At 31.7% G+C, this 18,876-nt stretch overlaps 3 protein-coding genes across 7 annotated transcripts in view; 2 read left to right on the forward strand and 1 right to left on the reverse strand.

The window, feature by feature from the left end:
• LOC105151642 (uncharacterized) overlaps nt 1-12,607 on the forward strand; it is a 65,002-nt gene extending 52,395 nt beyond the window's left edge. For 2 of the 4 annotated variants that reach the window (XM_087403117.1, XM_087403119.1), the window contains 2 exons: nt 11,763-11,922; nt 12,015-12,607. In XM_087403117.1, coding sequence (XP_087259243.1) covers nt 11,763-11,922; nt 12,015-12,454 — 600 coding nt within the window. In that variant the 3' untranslated portion in view covers nt 12,455-12,607. Of the gene's footprint in view, nt 1-6,577; nt 7,069-9,910; nt 11,088-11,762; nt 11,923-12,014 lie in introns of those variants that run through there. The other 2 variants (XM_087403118.1, XM_087403120.1) reach the window with 2 other exon arrangements.
• LOC105151613 (mitochondrial genome maintenance exonuclease 1) lies at nt 3,578-6,500 on the reverse strand. The gene is made up of 4 exons (XM_011065428.2): nt 5,702-6,500; nt 5,414-5,621; nt 4,396-4,528; nt 3,578-4,190 (listed from the first exon to the last, which is right to left on the reverse strand). Exons 1-4 carry the CDS (start codon nt 6,498-6,500, stop codon nt 4,023-4,025), a joined length of 1,308 nt encoding a protein of 435 aa, XP_011063730.1. The 3' UTR covers nt 3,578-4,022.
• An 854-nt stretch (nt 12,608-13,461) lies between the features above and the next one.
• On the forward strand, nt 13,462-18,013 carry tko (30S ribosomal protein S12 technical knockout). Of its 2 annotated transcripts, none has more exons than XM_011065429.2 (5): nt 13,462-13,637; nt 13,817-13,861; nt 13,922-13,972; nt 17,385-17,609; nt 17,724-18,013. In XM_011065429.2, exons 1-5 carry the CDS (start codon nt 13,574-13,576, stop codon nt 17,852-17,854), a joined length of 516 nt encoding a protein of 171 aa, XP_011063731.1. In that variant the 5' UTR covers nt 13,462-13,573; the 3' UTR covers nt 17,855-18,013. The 2 variants fall into 2 exon arrangements, with proteins under 2 accessions (XP_011063731.1, XP_087259247.1); XM_087403121.1 differs by having other exon boundaries at nt 13,463-13,637; nt 13,925-13,972.
• Nucleotides 18,014-18,876: the final 863 nt, after the last annotated feature.

The following is an 18,876-nucleotide window of genomic DNA, read 5'->3' on the forward strand; positions in this document are numbered from 1 at the left end:
GTTACTTTACCTCCCCCGCCCCAAAAAAATGCACATTCCATTTATAACAAATAACAATTATCGATTTGGCTACTGCAGTATGTTTATAGGAGTCAGATCTCGAAGTTACGGCGTAAAGTCGCACTGATGCATTCTCTAATGCTCAGATCGACCAACCAGCATGGCTGTTTTCCGTCTCGTGTGTAATCCGGTCCTTTGTAGGTTGGCCCTGGCGCGCTCCGCTTCGCTTGATTATTAATTATTATTTGAAGGCAAATGTAGCGTGACCGTTGCGCGCGGCAACGATCGATAATTCATGCACGATGAGCCGCGCGTCGCGCAGTGCGCCTGAAGAGGATTAATTCGGGTAAGCGAGACTCTCCTCGGACAGACGACTCTTCTGCCTTTATCAGCGGTCTTCGTGCTCGTCGATTTTCTGTCAGAGCATCGAACCTCCTCGTATTTATAAACTTTTCGCCATTGGAAGCACTCGCCATGGTTGGGAAGAGCGACGCGGACCTACCCGGTAGAGAACTTCTCCAGAGGATATTGACGTTGAGAGATTTCTCGGCGTTGGCAGGACGATGAAAACTTAAGTAATTTCGGACGTGCTCCAGTTTGCCCGTTGATGATTTCAGCTATTGCGATCTCTTGCAGACGCGCTTACGTTCTTAGGAGCGCGTTGAGACGAAAAGTTTCGAGCGATATACTCGAATAGTTAATAACGTGAGAAATGTTTCTATCGCGAAGAACAATTTCACGATAGCAAAGATCGAGAGGTGTGGTTGGAAATATTTTACAATTCCAGGAAAAAATATTGCATATGAAGCTTGAAAGAAATACGAGTAAGGAGTACAATCCTCGAGAGTACACCGGATACTTTAACTTTGCTGGTCTGTTCAAATTTGCTATGTACATGGATCAATATGATAAGAAAAATTCTCTAAAAAATAACAAATTTTATAGAAAAAGGACGTTAATGGACGAAGTTATCAGATACCAGGAAAACAAGTTTTTAAATAAATTACATTAATATCATTAGTAAAAATAAATATTAAAAATAAATTACAGTTTTGAGTTAAATAAACTCAAACAGACCAGCATAAATATACTTTATATTATATCGTTTAAAATACCATTTATTTTTAAATAAATATCAATATTATTCTCTTCTTTTTTTTTTAATATCATACTTTTAAAAAATCATTACAATAATTACATTAAGAAATTATAAAAAAATCTTAGCTTTTCACATTAAACATGTCTTGTATAGAAATATCATATATCGAATTCAGTATTTGCAATTATTCTACAGAATCGAAAACATATCTCGAGGTAGAAAATACAATTAAATGTTATTGAAAGCTTTCGCACAATATTTGTAGAAGAATGAAAAATTGCAAGGGTTTATCGGATATTAGAGTGGACTTAATAAAAATCTGCTGCTATTCGTTGCTGCATTAAAGACGAGCAATATAAGAAATCGCTTTGAGGGCATCGTGCTTGGAGGTCTTCGATAAATTGCGAGCTCAATAATTCCAGCGGCACATTTTCTCAGGTTTTCTCCGGTCTCGCGCGCCCAAAGAGTAAAAGCGACAAAAGTGAGAGGAAGTGAGGGTCCAGCGAGTTAAAGTTATCGTTTTCATAACTCTTCGCGTTGAAAGAGGGTGGACCGGCCAATGAAAATGTGCCTCTGTTACGGGAGTATTAGCGGGGATTAGCCGGAGATTTAGATTCATCTCAGGCTGGGCGCTAAATATCTAATCCGGAAATATGGTTGTCTTTGCTCAAGTCAGCAGGATACCGAGGAACGTGCGTGCAAACCAACAGAATTCTCGACGGGTAAATCCGCAGCCTGCACTAAATATCACTTTGCTATGTTAGCGTTACATTACGTAAAACGGATTGCGGCACGGTAGATCCTTGCTTTTCTTGATCTGGAATCCTCGGTAGGGAAATGAAAGAAATGCGTCATAACCGCAGTATTTGTTCTGAGTCAACATTGTCGGTTTTATTGCGGTATAACTCTGCGATTATCTTGCGATTGTCTATGTGTGTGATATCTTTTTATCACAATATCTAAAACCCATTCAAAATGATTTTTTAAATATTAACTGATATAAATGTACTAAATTAAATGAAATATTGATATCAGTGAATTAACTTTTTTAAAAAAAATCTTTAATTAATGGTGCAAACAGCACAGATATTTGGCGATATACTGTTATTTTTTTTATTTATTGATATTTCAACATGTTGCATTTGTTTCGTAATGATATCTGCTTCTCGAAAAACAAAAAGATTAGTAACTGCTTTGTGTAGTTGCTTTGTACCTTAATGAAAGAATTCTTTGACGTAAAACAGCGCCCGGCTTGTAAAGGTTTTTATAGTTGAATATCACGAGAAAGCATATGAAAGTATTGTTAGCGGAATAAAAGATAACAGGAAATAAACATTCTAGAAGGGAAAAATAAAGAAAAGAGTGAAATAACGAGTTGACATTCCAGTAGCAGAGCTAGAATTTTTTACAGAATACAATTTGTTAAGGATTTGTTAAAATTTCAATTTCTTTTGTCATCATAATTATATCTTAAATAACCTTTTTCATTTTTAATTTTTATATAACTTATTATATAACGTGACATGTATGTATATGATAAAAAAGAATTTATAATATTAACATTATGTGATTTTCTTCTTATATATACTCTTTATATTGACAATATATCAAAAGCAAAGAATATTGATATTGTTATCTCGTCTTTTAATTCTGTTTTCTTATTTATTTAAAATAAATAAGAAAAATCTATAAGAGATTAGAAATCCAAATTTATAGTATAAAAAATAAATTCAGTAAGAAGTAGTGAATGTCTCATGTTACACGTTTGCAAACAGGAAATATAAAAAAAAAATAGTAAAACGAAAATGTGAAAATTTAAGATAATACACCGTATGCGATGACAATAATGTATCCGATAATGTTATTGTGAATTGATACTGTCGCGTACGGTACAGACCGTTGGATATAAGGGATGCGGTTCGTAATATCTGATATCCTAACGCGATATATTCTCTGTCTCTGCATGTGATCCAGGTATGCGGAAACAACGAACGATATAATTCTGCTACACCGCTTCACCATTAGTTTATGATCCCCAAGGGCGCACGAAGGGTTGGTCGCAATGTTTATAGGGCCCGGTAACAGGGAGCCCGCGTAACGTAACACCCCCTTCATGCCTCCTCTGTCCTTCTAGCAAAAGTTATAATTGCTGTATGTTAACTCGACGACCGGGATAGTGACCGCATTTTTTTCTGGCACATCCATTATGTTTTTAATATTACAATATTCTTTACCCACAATATAGGATTGTGAAATCAAATGTCTGCTTGGAAGAGAAATAAGTTCTCGACAAACGATTCAATATTGAATATGAAAATTAATACAACTAAAGTTCAGACTGAAAATGGAACGCTTCGTCAACTTGATAAAAGCGGTACAACAATAGCATAAAAATTAATATGTTTGCTTTCAAATCTGCGAACTTATAAAAACGATATTATCGTCTTATCGGAAAACTCAATCAGGGATACATTAATCTTCGCCAGTTCTGAGATTTTATTAACTTTAGAAAAAATACAGCTTTCATAAATTGCTTTTAATAACAGCGTAAATGTATTTCACAAATTATAAATATGTCGCGTATTTTCTTAATAACCGTTATGCCGAGCGTTGCGGAAAATGCGCATAGGTTTGTCATAAATCATAAATGCCGAGCCCAGGGCTTAATAAGTCGGCGTATCGGCGCGGTTTCCCTCTCTTGCTGTATCCTGCGTCCTCTGGTTTCCTACGGACTCGGAGAGGGCTTTTCCCAACTACTCCCCGAAGACTATAGATTATTGCAACTTCTGACGCGCAAAGGATGGAATTAAAAACTTCTCCCGCCGACTCCTGTCGAGAGTTACCTGTGGTTGACGGATAAGGATTTAATTGGCTTTGTGTGAGGAAGTTTTAATGAATATATGCGACGCTGCACATTAATGCTTTATTGGCATATGTTCTCGTTGTCATCACTGTTCGTCGTCTCGACATAGTACTTTTGCAGGCGGCGCAACCATGCTGTCCAGTATTGCTGCAACGTGTCGTGGGATACTTCATACACCGTTGCTGGTGTGCCGCACGTGTAAGCAACCACGACTAATCCCCGTTTTATCTGAAGAATATGGTCATTTTAGGAAAGTAGTTGTCTTTTCAATATTTAGAAAGTTTAACAGCAGCTGTCTTTATTACGCATAGACATATGACAAACAAATTATGATAAATAAAATGATAGTAAGAAAACGAATTAATTTCCGTAATGAAATAAATAAACTTTTTTACATATCTTTTTTAAATAATATTTTTGGTGAGACATTTACCACAAAGGGATACAGATTAGAAGCATTGATAGCTCCAATGTACGCAGCGAGTTGTATAGGAGCGTCGTACGTTTGCTTCAAATTCATTTTCTGTCTGTCTGATTTCTTCCAATCGATTACGTAATTTTCGTTCCTGCGGGTTTAGTGTCTACATATAAGATCATCTTGAATGATATATAGAAGAGGATTTAAAATTTTATCATTCAAAGAATACAGAAATAAAAATTGATATAATTTAAAATCATCTTATATGTACATGTTGTACAAAGTATATGTAAAATTAATTTAAGGAAACTCTATTTTAGCAAATATATTTTATCAGAAAGAAATTAAGAGAAATTAAATTAATTAATGAAAATAATTCTTAGATATAAGAATAATTCTGTAAATAATTCATAGATGCAGACTACATCTGAAAAAAATTTAATAATATTCAGGATATTATTTCAAAAAAAACCTATGTAAAGTTATACCATAATCTTTATTATAAAAATTGTCTTATAAATACCGTATTCAAAATATCTCTTTGGAAAACAAGTTAAAAATGTACCAAGGCGATAAGTATCGGAAAATACATTGTAGATATTTATGAAAAAATGTATTATATACAAGAGGTACAAGCACTTTTCAGCATTTTTCTTGGAATAAAAAGTATTTGAGAAAGCATCTTGATTTAAAATGTTACCTTTCTGATAATTACATTATCTTTAAAAAAAGATAATTTCAATCTTTCATAAAAATATAATTTTTATGTTTAGTAAATAAATTGAAAAAAATACACAGTTAGTCTGTCTATGTATTAGAGTCATTATACTTTATTTATTTAAACTATAAAATATAGAGTAGTAAGTTAAATCAGTTTATTGATCATTGCTTCGATAAATATAGCATTCTATTGTAAAAGTTATAAAAAGACAAAAGTTATAAAATAAAGATTAAAAACCCGGCAGAGACCTCTTGTGTACTTTGGTTAGAAATAGAGTTTCCTGATGATGGCAAAGCAAAGACTCTGTTTTACCTATAAGAGGCTATACAGTCAATTATGCCTTTGTAATGCAATTTCGCGTGAGCCACATGTGTTTCAATCGCTTTCACGTTGTGCACATCTTCCAAAACGCATTGGACGCTCTTAAAAACTGGTTCGATTTTCGAAGGAATCTCATACTCTTTTCCAAGTAGACTTTGTGCTATGCAAGAATGCAAAGATGCTCCATCCTTTAACAATGCTGTATCAAGATCAAATAGATTTATTTATTAAGCTTATTAAAGTTTCTCTTTCTCGTGAAACAACTTTTACATAAAATACCTTTCTGATGCATTTCAAAGCCTTCCTGCCCCAGCTTTTTTATCATTCTTTCCTTCCATGCCTCTAAAGCCAGCTTTGACTCTGGTGACATAGTTCGACTAAGAATTTTAGTTACACTAGGAAATTTTAATGTTTTCAGATCATCTTTTCCAGATATAGATAATATTTCTGTTGATTGTGTGGGAAAATCTTGTTTGCTACCCATGATTGGAAAAGATAGCAAATTCTTTATAATAATGTCAGGCAATCTTTCAAAATTAGAAGACATACATTTTGTGGCTGTGTTTTCATTAGATACATTTGAATTAAACAATTCAACTTTATTATCGCTATTTTTTATTGACAAGTTAGATGTTGTATTAGTAAACTCAAGTTCTGTTTTTTTAGCAACTTGACTAGATTCAGAATGTAAAAGTCTTTCTGTAGTTTGGTCAGTTGAGTTATTAATTTCCATCTCATTAACTTTTTTTACAGAACTCTGATCTTTATCATTTAATTGCTCCTTTCGTGATTGTGTAGTGATAGTAATCTTCTTCAATTTATTGTGAGTATTTTCCATAACCCAAAATAATTCTGTATCAATCATATTTGATTTTTCACAGGATATCTTTTCTTTCTTTTCTAATTTTAGTCTTTTCTTCTTCTGGGCTTTTGTTTCAGCTAATGGACCGAATAGCGACTTATATTCTTTCATCAATCTTTCAATTTTATTAATCTTTGAGAAATGCCTTTTAATGACCGGTTGGCACATGTTTTGTATATTAGAAGATATGTATAAAACATATTGGGAAATAACCATAATTGTAGGAATTGTTTTATAGAATAAAATATATAGCTATGTACTTTCTTATTTCACACACAAAACTTCTCGGTAGCTCTGTTAATAAATAATTAAACATACTATAAATAATCAATAACATTCTGCTTTTCTTTAAAATGCGATTATATCTAATATTTCTCTTTAAAATATTAGAACACTCATGTCTAACAAATAAGAAATTATGTACACATTATATATAATATTAATTTCGCATAAAGAAAAATTAATATAAAAAAAGTTAAATTTTTTTTATCATAATTTACTATAATAATTTATCATAATAAATATTTTACATGAACATACAATTATGTCTCAATTAAGCCTAGTCTACAATGCTTTTTGTTTTCTGTTTTCTGCTTTTTGCTATTTTGTACGTCTTGTTTTCTTGCTTCTTATCCGATTTTTTGTTTTATATCGCCTGAGATAAAAGTTAACTTCGAAAGAAACAAGAAATATATAACAAGAAATACAATTGTCGATAAAAAATTGTCGGTTGCAAAGGACAAAAAACAACAAAAGATAAAAAAACAAGAAACAGAAAACAAAGGTACATTGTAGAATAGGCTTAATAATCAAATATAAAAAATGTTTTAAACAAAACTTACTAGAAAAACCTTTTATCCTTAGCTGATTGTGTACTTCATGAAACACGCGATTTATTTATAAAAAACTTAAATAATTATAAAAATAAAAGACGATATATCTCAGATTACAATATTATCAGAAAACCGGCAGAATTAATTTTTATTTGATTGTTTAATTATATAAAATAGGTAGTGTACTTTATAATTGTTCAAAAAACAGTTGAAGAGGTTATGTATACATGATAAACTCAACTTAATCAAAAGCATTTTACCGCCATCTACAAATAAATCGTGCACAACCTTTCTGTAGCATTTTGTTATCAACATTTGATATAAATTCAAATTGAATAATAATATCTGTCGAGTTATCAATCATATAATTATAAGAATTTTTTGTTATTTTATAAAATTTTTTAAGATCTTTTATTATGAAGAATACTCTATAGAATTTTTTACATATTAATAACGTAAATAATAATAATTTTATCTTTGTATAATCACATATTAAACAATAAATTAAATATTTTATTTTATAATTGGATAAATTAATTAATTATTTTATAAATAATACATTTAATATACAATTGCAAATTCTTTGGATATTTTATTGGTATTTTGTTCGATAATATATATAGTATCTAATTTTTTAACACACGACAAAATATTTTATTATTTTAATTATTATAACATTATTATAATTATAAAACTTTATTTAATAATTAATAATAAATTTAATTATAATATTAATTTAGTAATAATTAAATGTAATTAATTACAGTATAATTTTCCCATATAATTTTAGAATTAGTAATTATAATTATTAATGCGTTGCAATCCAAAATGTATATAACGCTTATAAACATATATCTGCAATGTATATATGCATTGCAAATATATGTTATTGATAAATACCACAGAATATTGCGTCATTATTACGCTATTATTAGTATATGAGCAAATCATTCAATCAATTTTGCTAAATGAAAAATTCCAGACTTTGTAGTATCTGATCATTGAGGTTGTTTTTATATCCAACAATTAAATAATTTTACACTACTTCGTTGCGAGTAGTAATAAGATGCATTGATATATTATCAGCCATCGCATCGCCGACATGTTTACGCATTATCGGTGTTCGCGCGATCAGAATTACGAGCGCATTTCGCAATAAGAATCCGCAAAGTTGAATCTGAAACAGCCGTTTAATCGTACGTTTTATTTTATTACCTCAAGTGTATTTTTAAAAGAAGTTTTATGCTGTTCTTTATTGATATCCGGTTCTGACGTTCGTACTCTCTAAAGAAAAATTGTTGTATATCCTTTTCATGCAATTCGTAATATACGCAATTTTCAAGAAATCATTAATTGTAAAAAAATTCTATGAATCAATCAAAATTTACAGATAAAAAAGGATATAAGCATTTTTATAAAAAATGGAATATCATTTTTTTTTTATTCATCACATGTCATCATATAAGAAAAGTATCCATAATTTTTATAGTAAAATATTCTTTTTATGTAGCATTTAAAAATTCTTATTGATACTGATTTTAAAAAATACATTTATAGAATACAATGTTTTGTTATTTAAATGACGAAATTAATTCCTTTATTTACTTTAGAAAACTTGAAAAAAAATAGTTAAAATTTATTGTAGAGAATACCTAAGAAATAAAAATAAGTTTGAATTTATAAATGCCAATCGGCATTTAGACTGCGCGCGGATTGATGAAGTAAATGGGGCAGGAACAAAGTTGAAAATCGATCGAAATATGCAACTAAATCCCAGCACTGCTTTAAAGTAACTTTAAAACTTACTTAAGAAAATAACTGAAACAAACTAATGTGCTGTACTGATTATATTAAAGTTTTTCATCCTTAAAAAACTTGAAAAACTTTAGATTATTTTAGCTTAACTTTTAAATTACCTCAAAATTTTTTAAACTCTTAATTATTTTAAAAAATTTTAACTTCATTAAAAGTTAATTTTCTTAAGGGTTAGTCAGACATTGTAAGTCTAGAAACATATAGCCTAGAAAAAAATAGGAGGTACAACGAAAACAAAAAAATCTAATGCTTACATCCAATATCATGTATGTACAAGTTCGATCGGCGGCTGTTGCAGTGATTTCTTGCCTGGCCTGCACTAGTCAAGTGGAATACGCCAGTGCAACCCCCTCATATTGTGCTTGGCTTATGCAACAATTGTTTGCGGGCGACCTTTGATGCGATAAAACTTTCTCTCTTCCCCCCGCAGAAAATTAACGATATGACGTGCTTTATTGTTTGACGTGCGATACCGCTGAGCCTATCGTTGCACTGACGTAAAACCGGACTCATGGCCCTTTCGAAGGCTCGAGGGTGTACCTCCTGCCCTCTTTCCCATGATTAACGAGGATTTTTCTGCTAATTTAATAACGGCCTGCTGTCGAATCGAGTTCATGGCAGACCATTTGTAAAACGGCGATTATCCCGAGTGGCGTCGAAGTAACAGGAAGATAACGCTTGCAGCGGACAGTGATATATGGCGCCGTTTATTTAACAATTAATCCTTTTTTCACCATTTAGTTGCAAAAAGGAATTTTTGTCGCACTTATATTTTAAATTATACCATGAATTAGAAAAAGCAAACAAATATATATTAAAATATATATTATTCATATAATTTTTATCGACAAATATTTTTTCAGAATCTGAAAAAATAAGGTCGATTCCAAACTATGTTAGATTTCTTTATTTATTTACTTCGTCTTATTTGTACTCTTTCTGTTCTTACTATTTCGTTAATCACGGGACATATGATAGGTTGTTACAGAAAGGGACTGCCAACAAGAGATAAACTGGACGGAAAAAATATCTTCATGTTTTTACGTAATGCTGCAACCGAAAACCGTCGTCGCAGAGCCGAGCGACAGTGAAAGTTTCGTCATATATGAAATTTAAGATGTGCAGAAAAACGCTGTGTCATATCAATGAATCAAAATTAATACTAATGGGTCGTATATTGTTATATATATTTAAACGTTTAAAGCTGGAAAATTACATTTACGTATATAATATATTAAATACGCCAAAAGCGTATAGTTATATCAGCGATATGTGTCATGCAATATCTTTTACATTCATGGGGATTAATTGTATCGAGTTTAACTTAAGTTCAAGTTAACTAATTCTAGGTTGAGTAATCTATTATCCTTTCGAATTATAATCCTATCCATAATGTAGATGAAATAACAGGATTTTACCAGATAAAATATCTTGGTTTTACCTTCAAAGTGAAATAATCACTTTGAAAGAGAGAGTCCACGGATTTACGAGATCTCAATTTAAAAAAATGACAAGATTACATGTATCTTTAATGTAGTAAAAAATTGTTGCGCGAAAGTTCCTATTTTGCTGAAAAAATCCAGTTCTATAAATTAAAAGAAAGAATATAAGTAACTTAGCAATAATAAAATCTTCCTATCGATTTTATCTTATTTGTAATTCTCAACCCTTCTAATTTCATTCAACGAAAGAAGTTCTACAAGAAGTTCTACAAGAAATCTAATAATTCCACATTCTTATGCGTTAATCCAAACGTTTCATCGAGAATAACGGTGTCTCCTGCGGGAGATTGATAGATCGATTTTTAATTCCCACCGACGCAAGTCGATCGCGCAGTCTAACAAAGAATTTTCGTGACGAGTTCGCGAGAAAAATCATTTTAGAAAGGCGTATTAGCTACGCGTACCTCTACCTTGCCAGAGGTACTATTGCATTGCTATAACTGCTCCTACATCTCTATTTACGTGCGTATGTGTGTGAGTGAGCGAGGTATCGCATATAGATGTGCGATACACGTGTAATTCGTCTCGGCGAGATGCAATGCTGTGAGAAAAGACTCCACCGGTATAAAAGGGGGTGTGTCTCGTAAGATCCGCATCAGTTTCAGTAGTGATCTCTGCATCGCCACACCATTACCGCCACCATGAACGCTATAGTGAGTTCTAGTTCTAATTCTACTTCTTCGAGTAACTAGAATCGTCACGATATGCATTCGAGGGAGATCTCGTGATTTATCAATATTTGCGGAAAAATAATTCACCCCAAGGCGAACAGGAAAGTCAAAATAATATTCAATTTGACACTATTTCTTGTTTTCCTTAATTGGAATTTTACGCGCCCTGTAAATAGAATTCATTATAAGATATTTCTGATACGATTTTTTTATTATTTCACGATATGTGATACTAATATTATTATTATTTTTTTTATAGATATTCTAGAATGATTTATATTTTTTTATTTATGCACATGTCTCACGTATTTTCTGTATTTTTGTGAAATATGGTATTTGTTGTTTGAGATATTTTAAAAAAATGTTTTTCTTTTTACGTCTATATTATAAAAGATTTTAGATTTGTTTTTTTTTTGTGTTGTACTAGACCAACGCAAGGATTATTTTCTTTCTCGCTTTGTGTAAATATCAAACATGTGTATATTCGTTCATGCATTAAATAGAAAAAATTATATTAGTTTAGGTATAAGAAGCGGACTTACTGTCAACCTTTTTATGAGAAAATAAATTAATAAAGCATAATGTGTACTTAACTTTACACAATATGCATTTAATTACTTTATCTATATAATACTTACTTGAATAAATTTCTTGCAGCTTGTATTAGCCATTCTCAGCCTGGCAATGCCTATTTATGGCGAAGAAACACAAGTAGAAAAGAAACAGGAGAAGAGGGGTATCTTAGGGTTAGGTTACGGAGGATACGGAGGATACGGTGGATTAGGAAACTCTCTGATTGCGGGACCGGCTTATGGAGGTAATTTCCGGTTAAAAGATCTTGACGCCCAATAATTTGCACGACTGCTTAATTTTGTCTCGATTGTGAAAGTCACACCCTTTCGACTTCAGGTCACGGACAAAGTTATCTCGGTGTTGCCCCGGCATTTGCTTCCTCGGGTCACGGCATTTCCGCACCCGCCTATAGTTACAGCAGCGTGCCCATAGCGTCTCATGGGTACAGCGCTCCTCTGGCTTATCGTATTGGTTATTCTGGTGGTCCAGGGTACGGTGGTGCGAATCTAGGAGGATTCGGACACGGTGCCGCAGGAGCCGCAGGAGCCGCAGGAGCCGCAGGAGCTGCAGGAGCCGCAGGTGCCGCATATAGCACTGGATACGGCGCGAGGAGTGGTCTTGGACATGGTGCGGGACTCGCATATGGTGCTGGATTTGGATATGGCGCAGGATTGGGACACGGTCTCGGTGCTGGTCTCGGTCATGCTGGTCTAGGTGCCGGTCTAGGTGCTGGTTACGGTGCCGGTTACGGTGCCGGTTACGGTCACGGATGGTGAAGATACGGCGACTGATCAATTATCTGACACACGCGGTGTCGCGAAACGTCCATGATCCTTCAATTTTTCTTGTCAACTTTGTCCTGATTGGCCTTACCAATTCTCAAGTTTTATATCGTGCGACTTCCAAATAAATTTTATATTTTTTAGTAATTTGCAGTACCTTTTTTATGTCTCCATTCTTACGGCGAGGGTGAATTATAATCAATGATTTCTTAGAAATTTAATTGATCAATCTGTAAAATAAAAAGCAGAAGAAATTAATGAAATTAATAAATTAATCACTTTAATATTAAAATTAAAAAATTTTTAATAAAAAATGAAATTGATCAATTTTGATTTCTCGGAGATTATGTGACTATCATATGTTAAATGTGTTTGTTACGAACAACATGTATCAGTAAATACAATATGATATTTTTTTTTATATTTTCATTTTTTCTTCTTTTTTTAGATTGTTTCTATATTTGTGAAATATTGTTTATAAAATATTATTGTTTATAAATGTTCGACTTTATATTATGTTTTACCGTTTAGTAAACATTGATAATAATCCGATCGTGACCGAAACATTTGTTAGCCGGTTATTAAATTAGCATGTTATTAAATTTCATAATTAATTTATTAAGACTTTTACTTATCTACCAATTTTTATAAGTCAAAAAAAAATTTTTTGGCTTGTAGCCCTTTTGCCTTTAACTTGTTTATAAAATATTAATATCATTTTAATACTATTATTTAATACTATTAATATGTGTTTCTATTATTTTCTTAAAATGTGCATTTTTTAAAGAACCATCTAACGTGTACGTTACACATATGACATCTTTGCATTTGAACATGTAATATAATCAAAAATAAATAGACAAAATATATTTTTATAAAATAATAAAACGGAATTAAATACAAAAACCAAGAAATATGAATAATAAAATTACATACACAGACAACAGTTAGATTAATTTTTCGGAAGTCGATAAATAAAATTTCTACTTTATGTATGTTAGTTACCACTTCGCCACTAGGTGGCGTTAATAAACAATCATATGTTCAAAATAGATTAAACAACATTCGGTGAGGTTAAGTTACTCTAGGAAACGTCTATTAATTACGTTAATCATGAATTTCCTGGCTAAAAGTGTAATGAATATAGCGAGAACTTGCGTAGCAAATACCATCCAAAGTACGATCATTGTGCGATGTGATATAATTAATTTTTTAGTTATCTAACCTCTAATTTAATTTCTGAATAAAAAGTGGTTACTGTCATAATAAATGCTTTTCTAAAGTTTTTATTTTATTTATATATAATCAGATTATTTCAGTTTTGACAATATAATCTGATTACCTTATTTATTTCAGATAGCAACCTAACTACGAAATTTTGTAAGGACAGCTATAGCCAAGGTAATATTTCATAATGTCAATTTATTTAACAATGAACTGAAATCTTGTACTTGCCATTAGCAGGAAACATACTGAATGTCACAAGGAAATGTGTGAGCACAGCATTGCAAGGTAATAAAATTTTTTAATTTCTATGCAAGTCATAATCACAATCTGTTTCCAGCAAATGACAGTGTAACACAGTAATCACTTTTGTTTAACATTAGAAAACAATAAGAATGTAATGCTACACTCTGTCATTTGTGTAATGTGAACCCTCTGTTTTATATATTGAAATTCAACTCTCATTCAAAGCAGAAAGTAATTTCAATATAATTAGATGTTCATATTTTTATTATAACAATTGATTTATTGTCACTTGAATTTAGTGCTAGAAATTCAAACTAATATTGAATAATATTACAGAAATAAGAATCTTTATTTTAAAATTGAATGACTGAAAAAAAATCAAGAAAAACTCGTTCTTAATTTTAAATGACTTGTTACAGACGTTATTTCTGAACAGAATGTTATTTTAGATATTACTTTTAAGTAATATTTTGTGATATTTTTTTGAAATATAAAACTCAATTTTATTTCCGTTTTTACTATTCTTAATTATTAAAATCTAATTATTACAAGATATCAATTTATTTAAATTTTTGAAAATTATATATATATATATATAATTATTAATTGTTTATAATATTATAAATATTTAGCATGATTTTGTAATTAAACGCACTCAAATTTCTTTGTGTGAAGGACGTATAAGGAATATTTGAAAATAAAAAAAATCAAAATAAATGTATATTAGTAGTTTGACGACTTATTTACGTGAAATTGTGTGAAACGTTAAAGGTATCGCATTTCTTTTAAGCGTGACTAGATTGGTCCTCTCCGAACCATCTATATTTGCCTATAGATACATATCTTCGCGATTTTCTGCTTGGATCCGGATTCTATCAAAGAAGCGGTCGAATCTCATAGGAAGTCGGCTAGATTCCCATCGTGGCTGAAATTTTTCTGCCACAAAAATACGTGCAGCCCTCACCTCTTTGATCCCCATGGACAGAGATCTCCAAATACCAAAGGGATCTATTCGTCCACTTCGCAAGAAAGGGCTCGCGCTGCGTAAAGACGGAGCCTTGTGACCACTAGCGAAAATCGCTGGGAATTGAGGGGTGTGACGTGTCCATTTGCGGTTGACCAGTTGTTGGGATCAGGCACTATCCGCGTGTTTCCCTCTTTCCGCTTTTCTCGCAACCCTACAAAGGGTCTGTGATCCATTCATGACAGCATTCATGAGAGTGTTCGCAAACCATGCCTTATCAGAATTAAAGATCTTGCGTTTCGTTAATTTGATGGTCCTGAACAGAACTTTCTTGTTTACACTTAGTTTTTTGTATTATCAATGTCTATATTTCTAATATTTCCATCGTTTCAATTTCTTATCCAAGTTGTTGAGTTTTTCGTATAATATATTCGATAAAAAGGATGCTCGTTGAGGAGCATCCTTATGTCAGTTTTCGAAAATGAAAGCTGTCGGAGATGACATTGACATTTTAGAATTGCTTGCCAGAGCCGTAACATTCTACGACCATGCTAAATCCTATGCCATATACTTTCGCAACAAAAAATTGCAAATGAATAAACAAATAATATTTTTTACTAATTAAAATAGAATGAATTAATTTTTGATGAAGGCTCCATATGTCGTTTATTTCGACTTTGTAAATGTTTTTAGATATCTTATGTGAATGAACGTAATCCCTGCTTTATATTCACATCTTGACAATTTAAATTAATTTGATGTAACAAATATTAATTTAGCATTAACTTATTGGTTCCAATTATTATGATAATTTTTATGACTAGATGAAGGATGAGAGGAAGAATTCTGAAATTCGCATTTTTTCAGTTGTAAGATCGCAATCGTAACAAAAAGAAATTTCTCGGAGAAACGAAGGAAATAGGGAAAGAAAGGAAGAGGATTTGCGACGTTGTAACGATGCAACAAAGCGCAACACCAACGTCGAAAATTTTCGCAATGTAATCTTACGTATTCATCGGTAAGAAAAGGGTTTGCCTTTCGTACATAATAGCGTCTGGCAGAGTGAGGAGGAGTTAGGACGGATTAGTCACTATGCCGCTGGACATCTGTCGTATTGATGGACGGTGGTCAGCCAACTCTCTTGATATGATCAATAGTGTACTTTCTTTAGGTAAATCTTGATGATCGTAGAATGTCACGGCTCTGGCAGGCAACTCTAAAATTGTCCATGTCATCTCCGACAGTTTTCGTTCTCGAAAACTGATCACTCTATAACGAGCCTTTTTGTCGAATATACCGTCATACGATACTCGTTTTAGGTAATCTCTCGAAATAAACGTGAATATTTTGTGACCAAATATTATGGCATTCTTTTTTACAAAATGTTTTATTTTATTAAGTATACCGATAATATTGCGTGCTAGAAGTAAATGCCAAAATCAATTAATTTAGTTATTATATTCTACATAAAGATCAAAATTTTTAAATTTGGAATATTACACTGTTTTTTAAATTAAATGTTTTAAATCGTGTGAATTAAATTTGCAAGAGTGATATTAGAATAATTATGAACCGTGAATAAATTCGTTACGTCAATTGACACAACGATGTTTTTGAATATATAATACCGTGCATTTTGCGAGAGACACATGTTAATTTTATTTTTAACATCTTGCAAACAAAAAATTGTAAATGTACAGACAAAAGTTATTAAGGATACAAAAGATCAAATATTAAAATTTCGATATAGGTTTAAAAAATGCTTTTATTCGGTTGTGAGGATTGCTACGTTATTTATCTTACTTTTCTAACCAGAGAAGGGATTTTGTTCCTTTCTCATGTTGATTGTTGACTTGTTTACGAAAGTTTTCGTTCTGCACTCACCACATAGTTCTTCCATTCTTTCGGGATCTCTTTCATCTTTTCCCTGCTTTGAGAAGAATTTTACATATTTCGCAATTCGTTACATTTCTTTTTATGTGTCATGATTACTTATTTTTTTCGTAGAAATTGAAAAAGTAAAATATCACGCTTATCTTGAATTCTAACAATGTATTAATAATTGGCAATATCTTTGAATAATGATTAAAAATTATGAAAATTTATAAAAATATGCGCGAAGTAATAAATAAATTCCGTCAATTATATTTAAAGATGAAAATGTATAGAAAATTGCTTATAGATATTTTTCGATTATCATGATAAGATTAATAAGAATAAAAGACTCTTGATTTCAATAAACAATGAATATAATAAAGGGCATGTAAGAGTAAATTACCAATTTTTATGTTGAGAATATTGAAAGAGTATATTACATAATGAATATTAGTATAATGATATTCATAATAATATTATTATTATAATTATTATAATTCATTATGTAATATATTTTTTAATATATTTATTGTCATAATAAGATCGATAACTCTATTTTTCTGAATTATTTTCTGATTACGGGAAACGATTGCGTGTTCATTTATATCGATCTAGGATTGGAACAGATTAGATTTGGAAGTACTTTATGGCAAATGCATAGAAGAAAAGGACCATATAAAAAACCCAAAGTTTCGAAGAATCCTTTCGATGGTGCACCATTTATGAAGGGTGTAGTTTTAAAAACTGTTATCAGAAAACCGAAGAAGCCTAACTCTGCAAATCGAAAATGCGTCATTGTGAGATTGTCGAACGGCAAGGAAATGACGGCATATGTTCCTGGTAAGATCTCGAGATAATTCTAACTTGCACTGAATTCGAGTCATTGTCCCGCCAAGAAACTTGAGCCGTCATGTAGCACGCGTTAGAAAATTTAGATGAATTAAATTATTTCAGGAATCGGTCATAATCTGCAGGAGCATAATATAGTGCTGTGCAAGAATGGACGACTGCGAGATACACCTGGAGTTAAAATAAAATGCGTGCGTGGGAAGTACGATTTGCCACATGTATCTAAGCGCAATTAATTTATAACTGTTAATTGTTATCATACGTATGCCTGACAAAATTAATGTAATTTTTGTAAAAAAAAAAAAAAGAACCATTATCAACTGTACCATTATTGTCTATACTTATGTTAATGTACGATCGATATTAATGAAAAATAAATAATTAGTTCCTAAAAATCGCATTCTTAATTTTGAAAATGCATCATTGCGAGATTATTAAATAGTACGGAAATGATGGCATGTATTTCTAGTGAGATATAATGTAAAGATATAGTATTATCTAATTAATCTATTCTTCGGGAATTTTACATTTCTGAATTAAGATTTAAAAAATTTTGCGTTTATATAAATAATAATAAAATTGTGATATTATGGGAATGTTAAGCATCGATCAAGGAATGTGATATAAGCTTCCTGAATCCTAAATATAATACGACTTTTTAATATATATATATACATTAAATATATGATACGTGTTGATCAAGACATTTCGATTTCGCATAATCGATCAACATAGCTCACCCTCGCAATCGCGATGGAAAGCAATTTTTGGGACGGTCATGATTTAGAGATTAGCCGTGAAAATTGCGGCCCTTTGACACACTTTTGGTATGCTGAACTCCACCACACATTTACCGTTACCTGGCTCGCGGGTTCGTTATTGTAACGGTGGATGGACAATGGGACTGCTATCGGAACACATGAGAAAAGGGTTGTGACACAGCATCCGCTTTTTCGACATTATTACGGAGGGGTTGGTCGTCGCGCATCTGCACAACCTTCATTCGATCACGCGGCCATCGACCAGCGACCAGCGACCATATGACATGCTGACCAATATCCCGATATTTGGGGAAGATCGGCTCTCAACTTGAAATCTTTAGAGGTGAAGAAAGATTCTTATATAAATCTTTTTTAATAAGTACCGCGCACAGAAGTTGAATTTGGATCGTTCAATCGAATTTTTGTTCTGTTTAAAGGTAAAATAATTCTTGCAAATAGGGGTTTTCAATATTAAATATTAAAGTAATTTAAATTAG

Source organism: Acromyrmex echinatior, chromosome 2, assembly GCF_024713525.1.
Source record: "Acromyrmex echinatior isolate Ae372 chromosome 2, ASM2471352v2, whole genome shotgun sequence".
In the NCBI taxonomy this organism is placed as follows: domain Eukaryota; kingdom Metazoa; phylum Arthropoda; class Insecta; order Hymenoptera; family Formicidae; genus Acromyrmex; species Acromyrmex echinatior.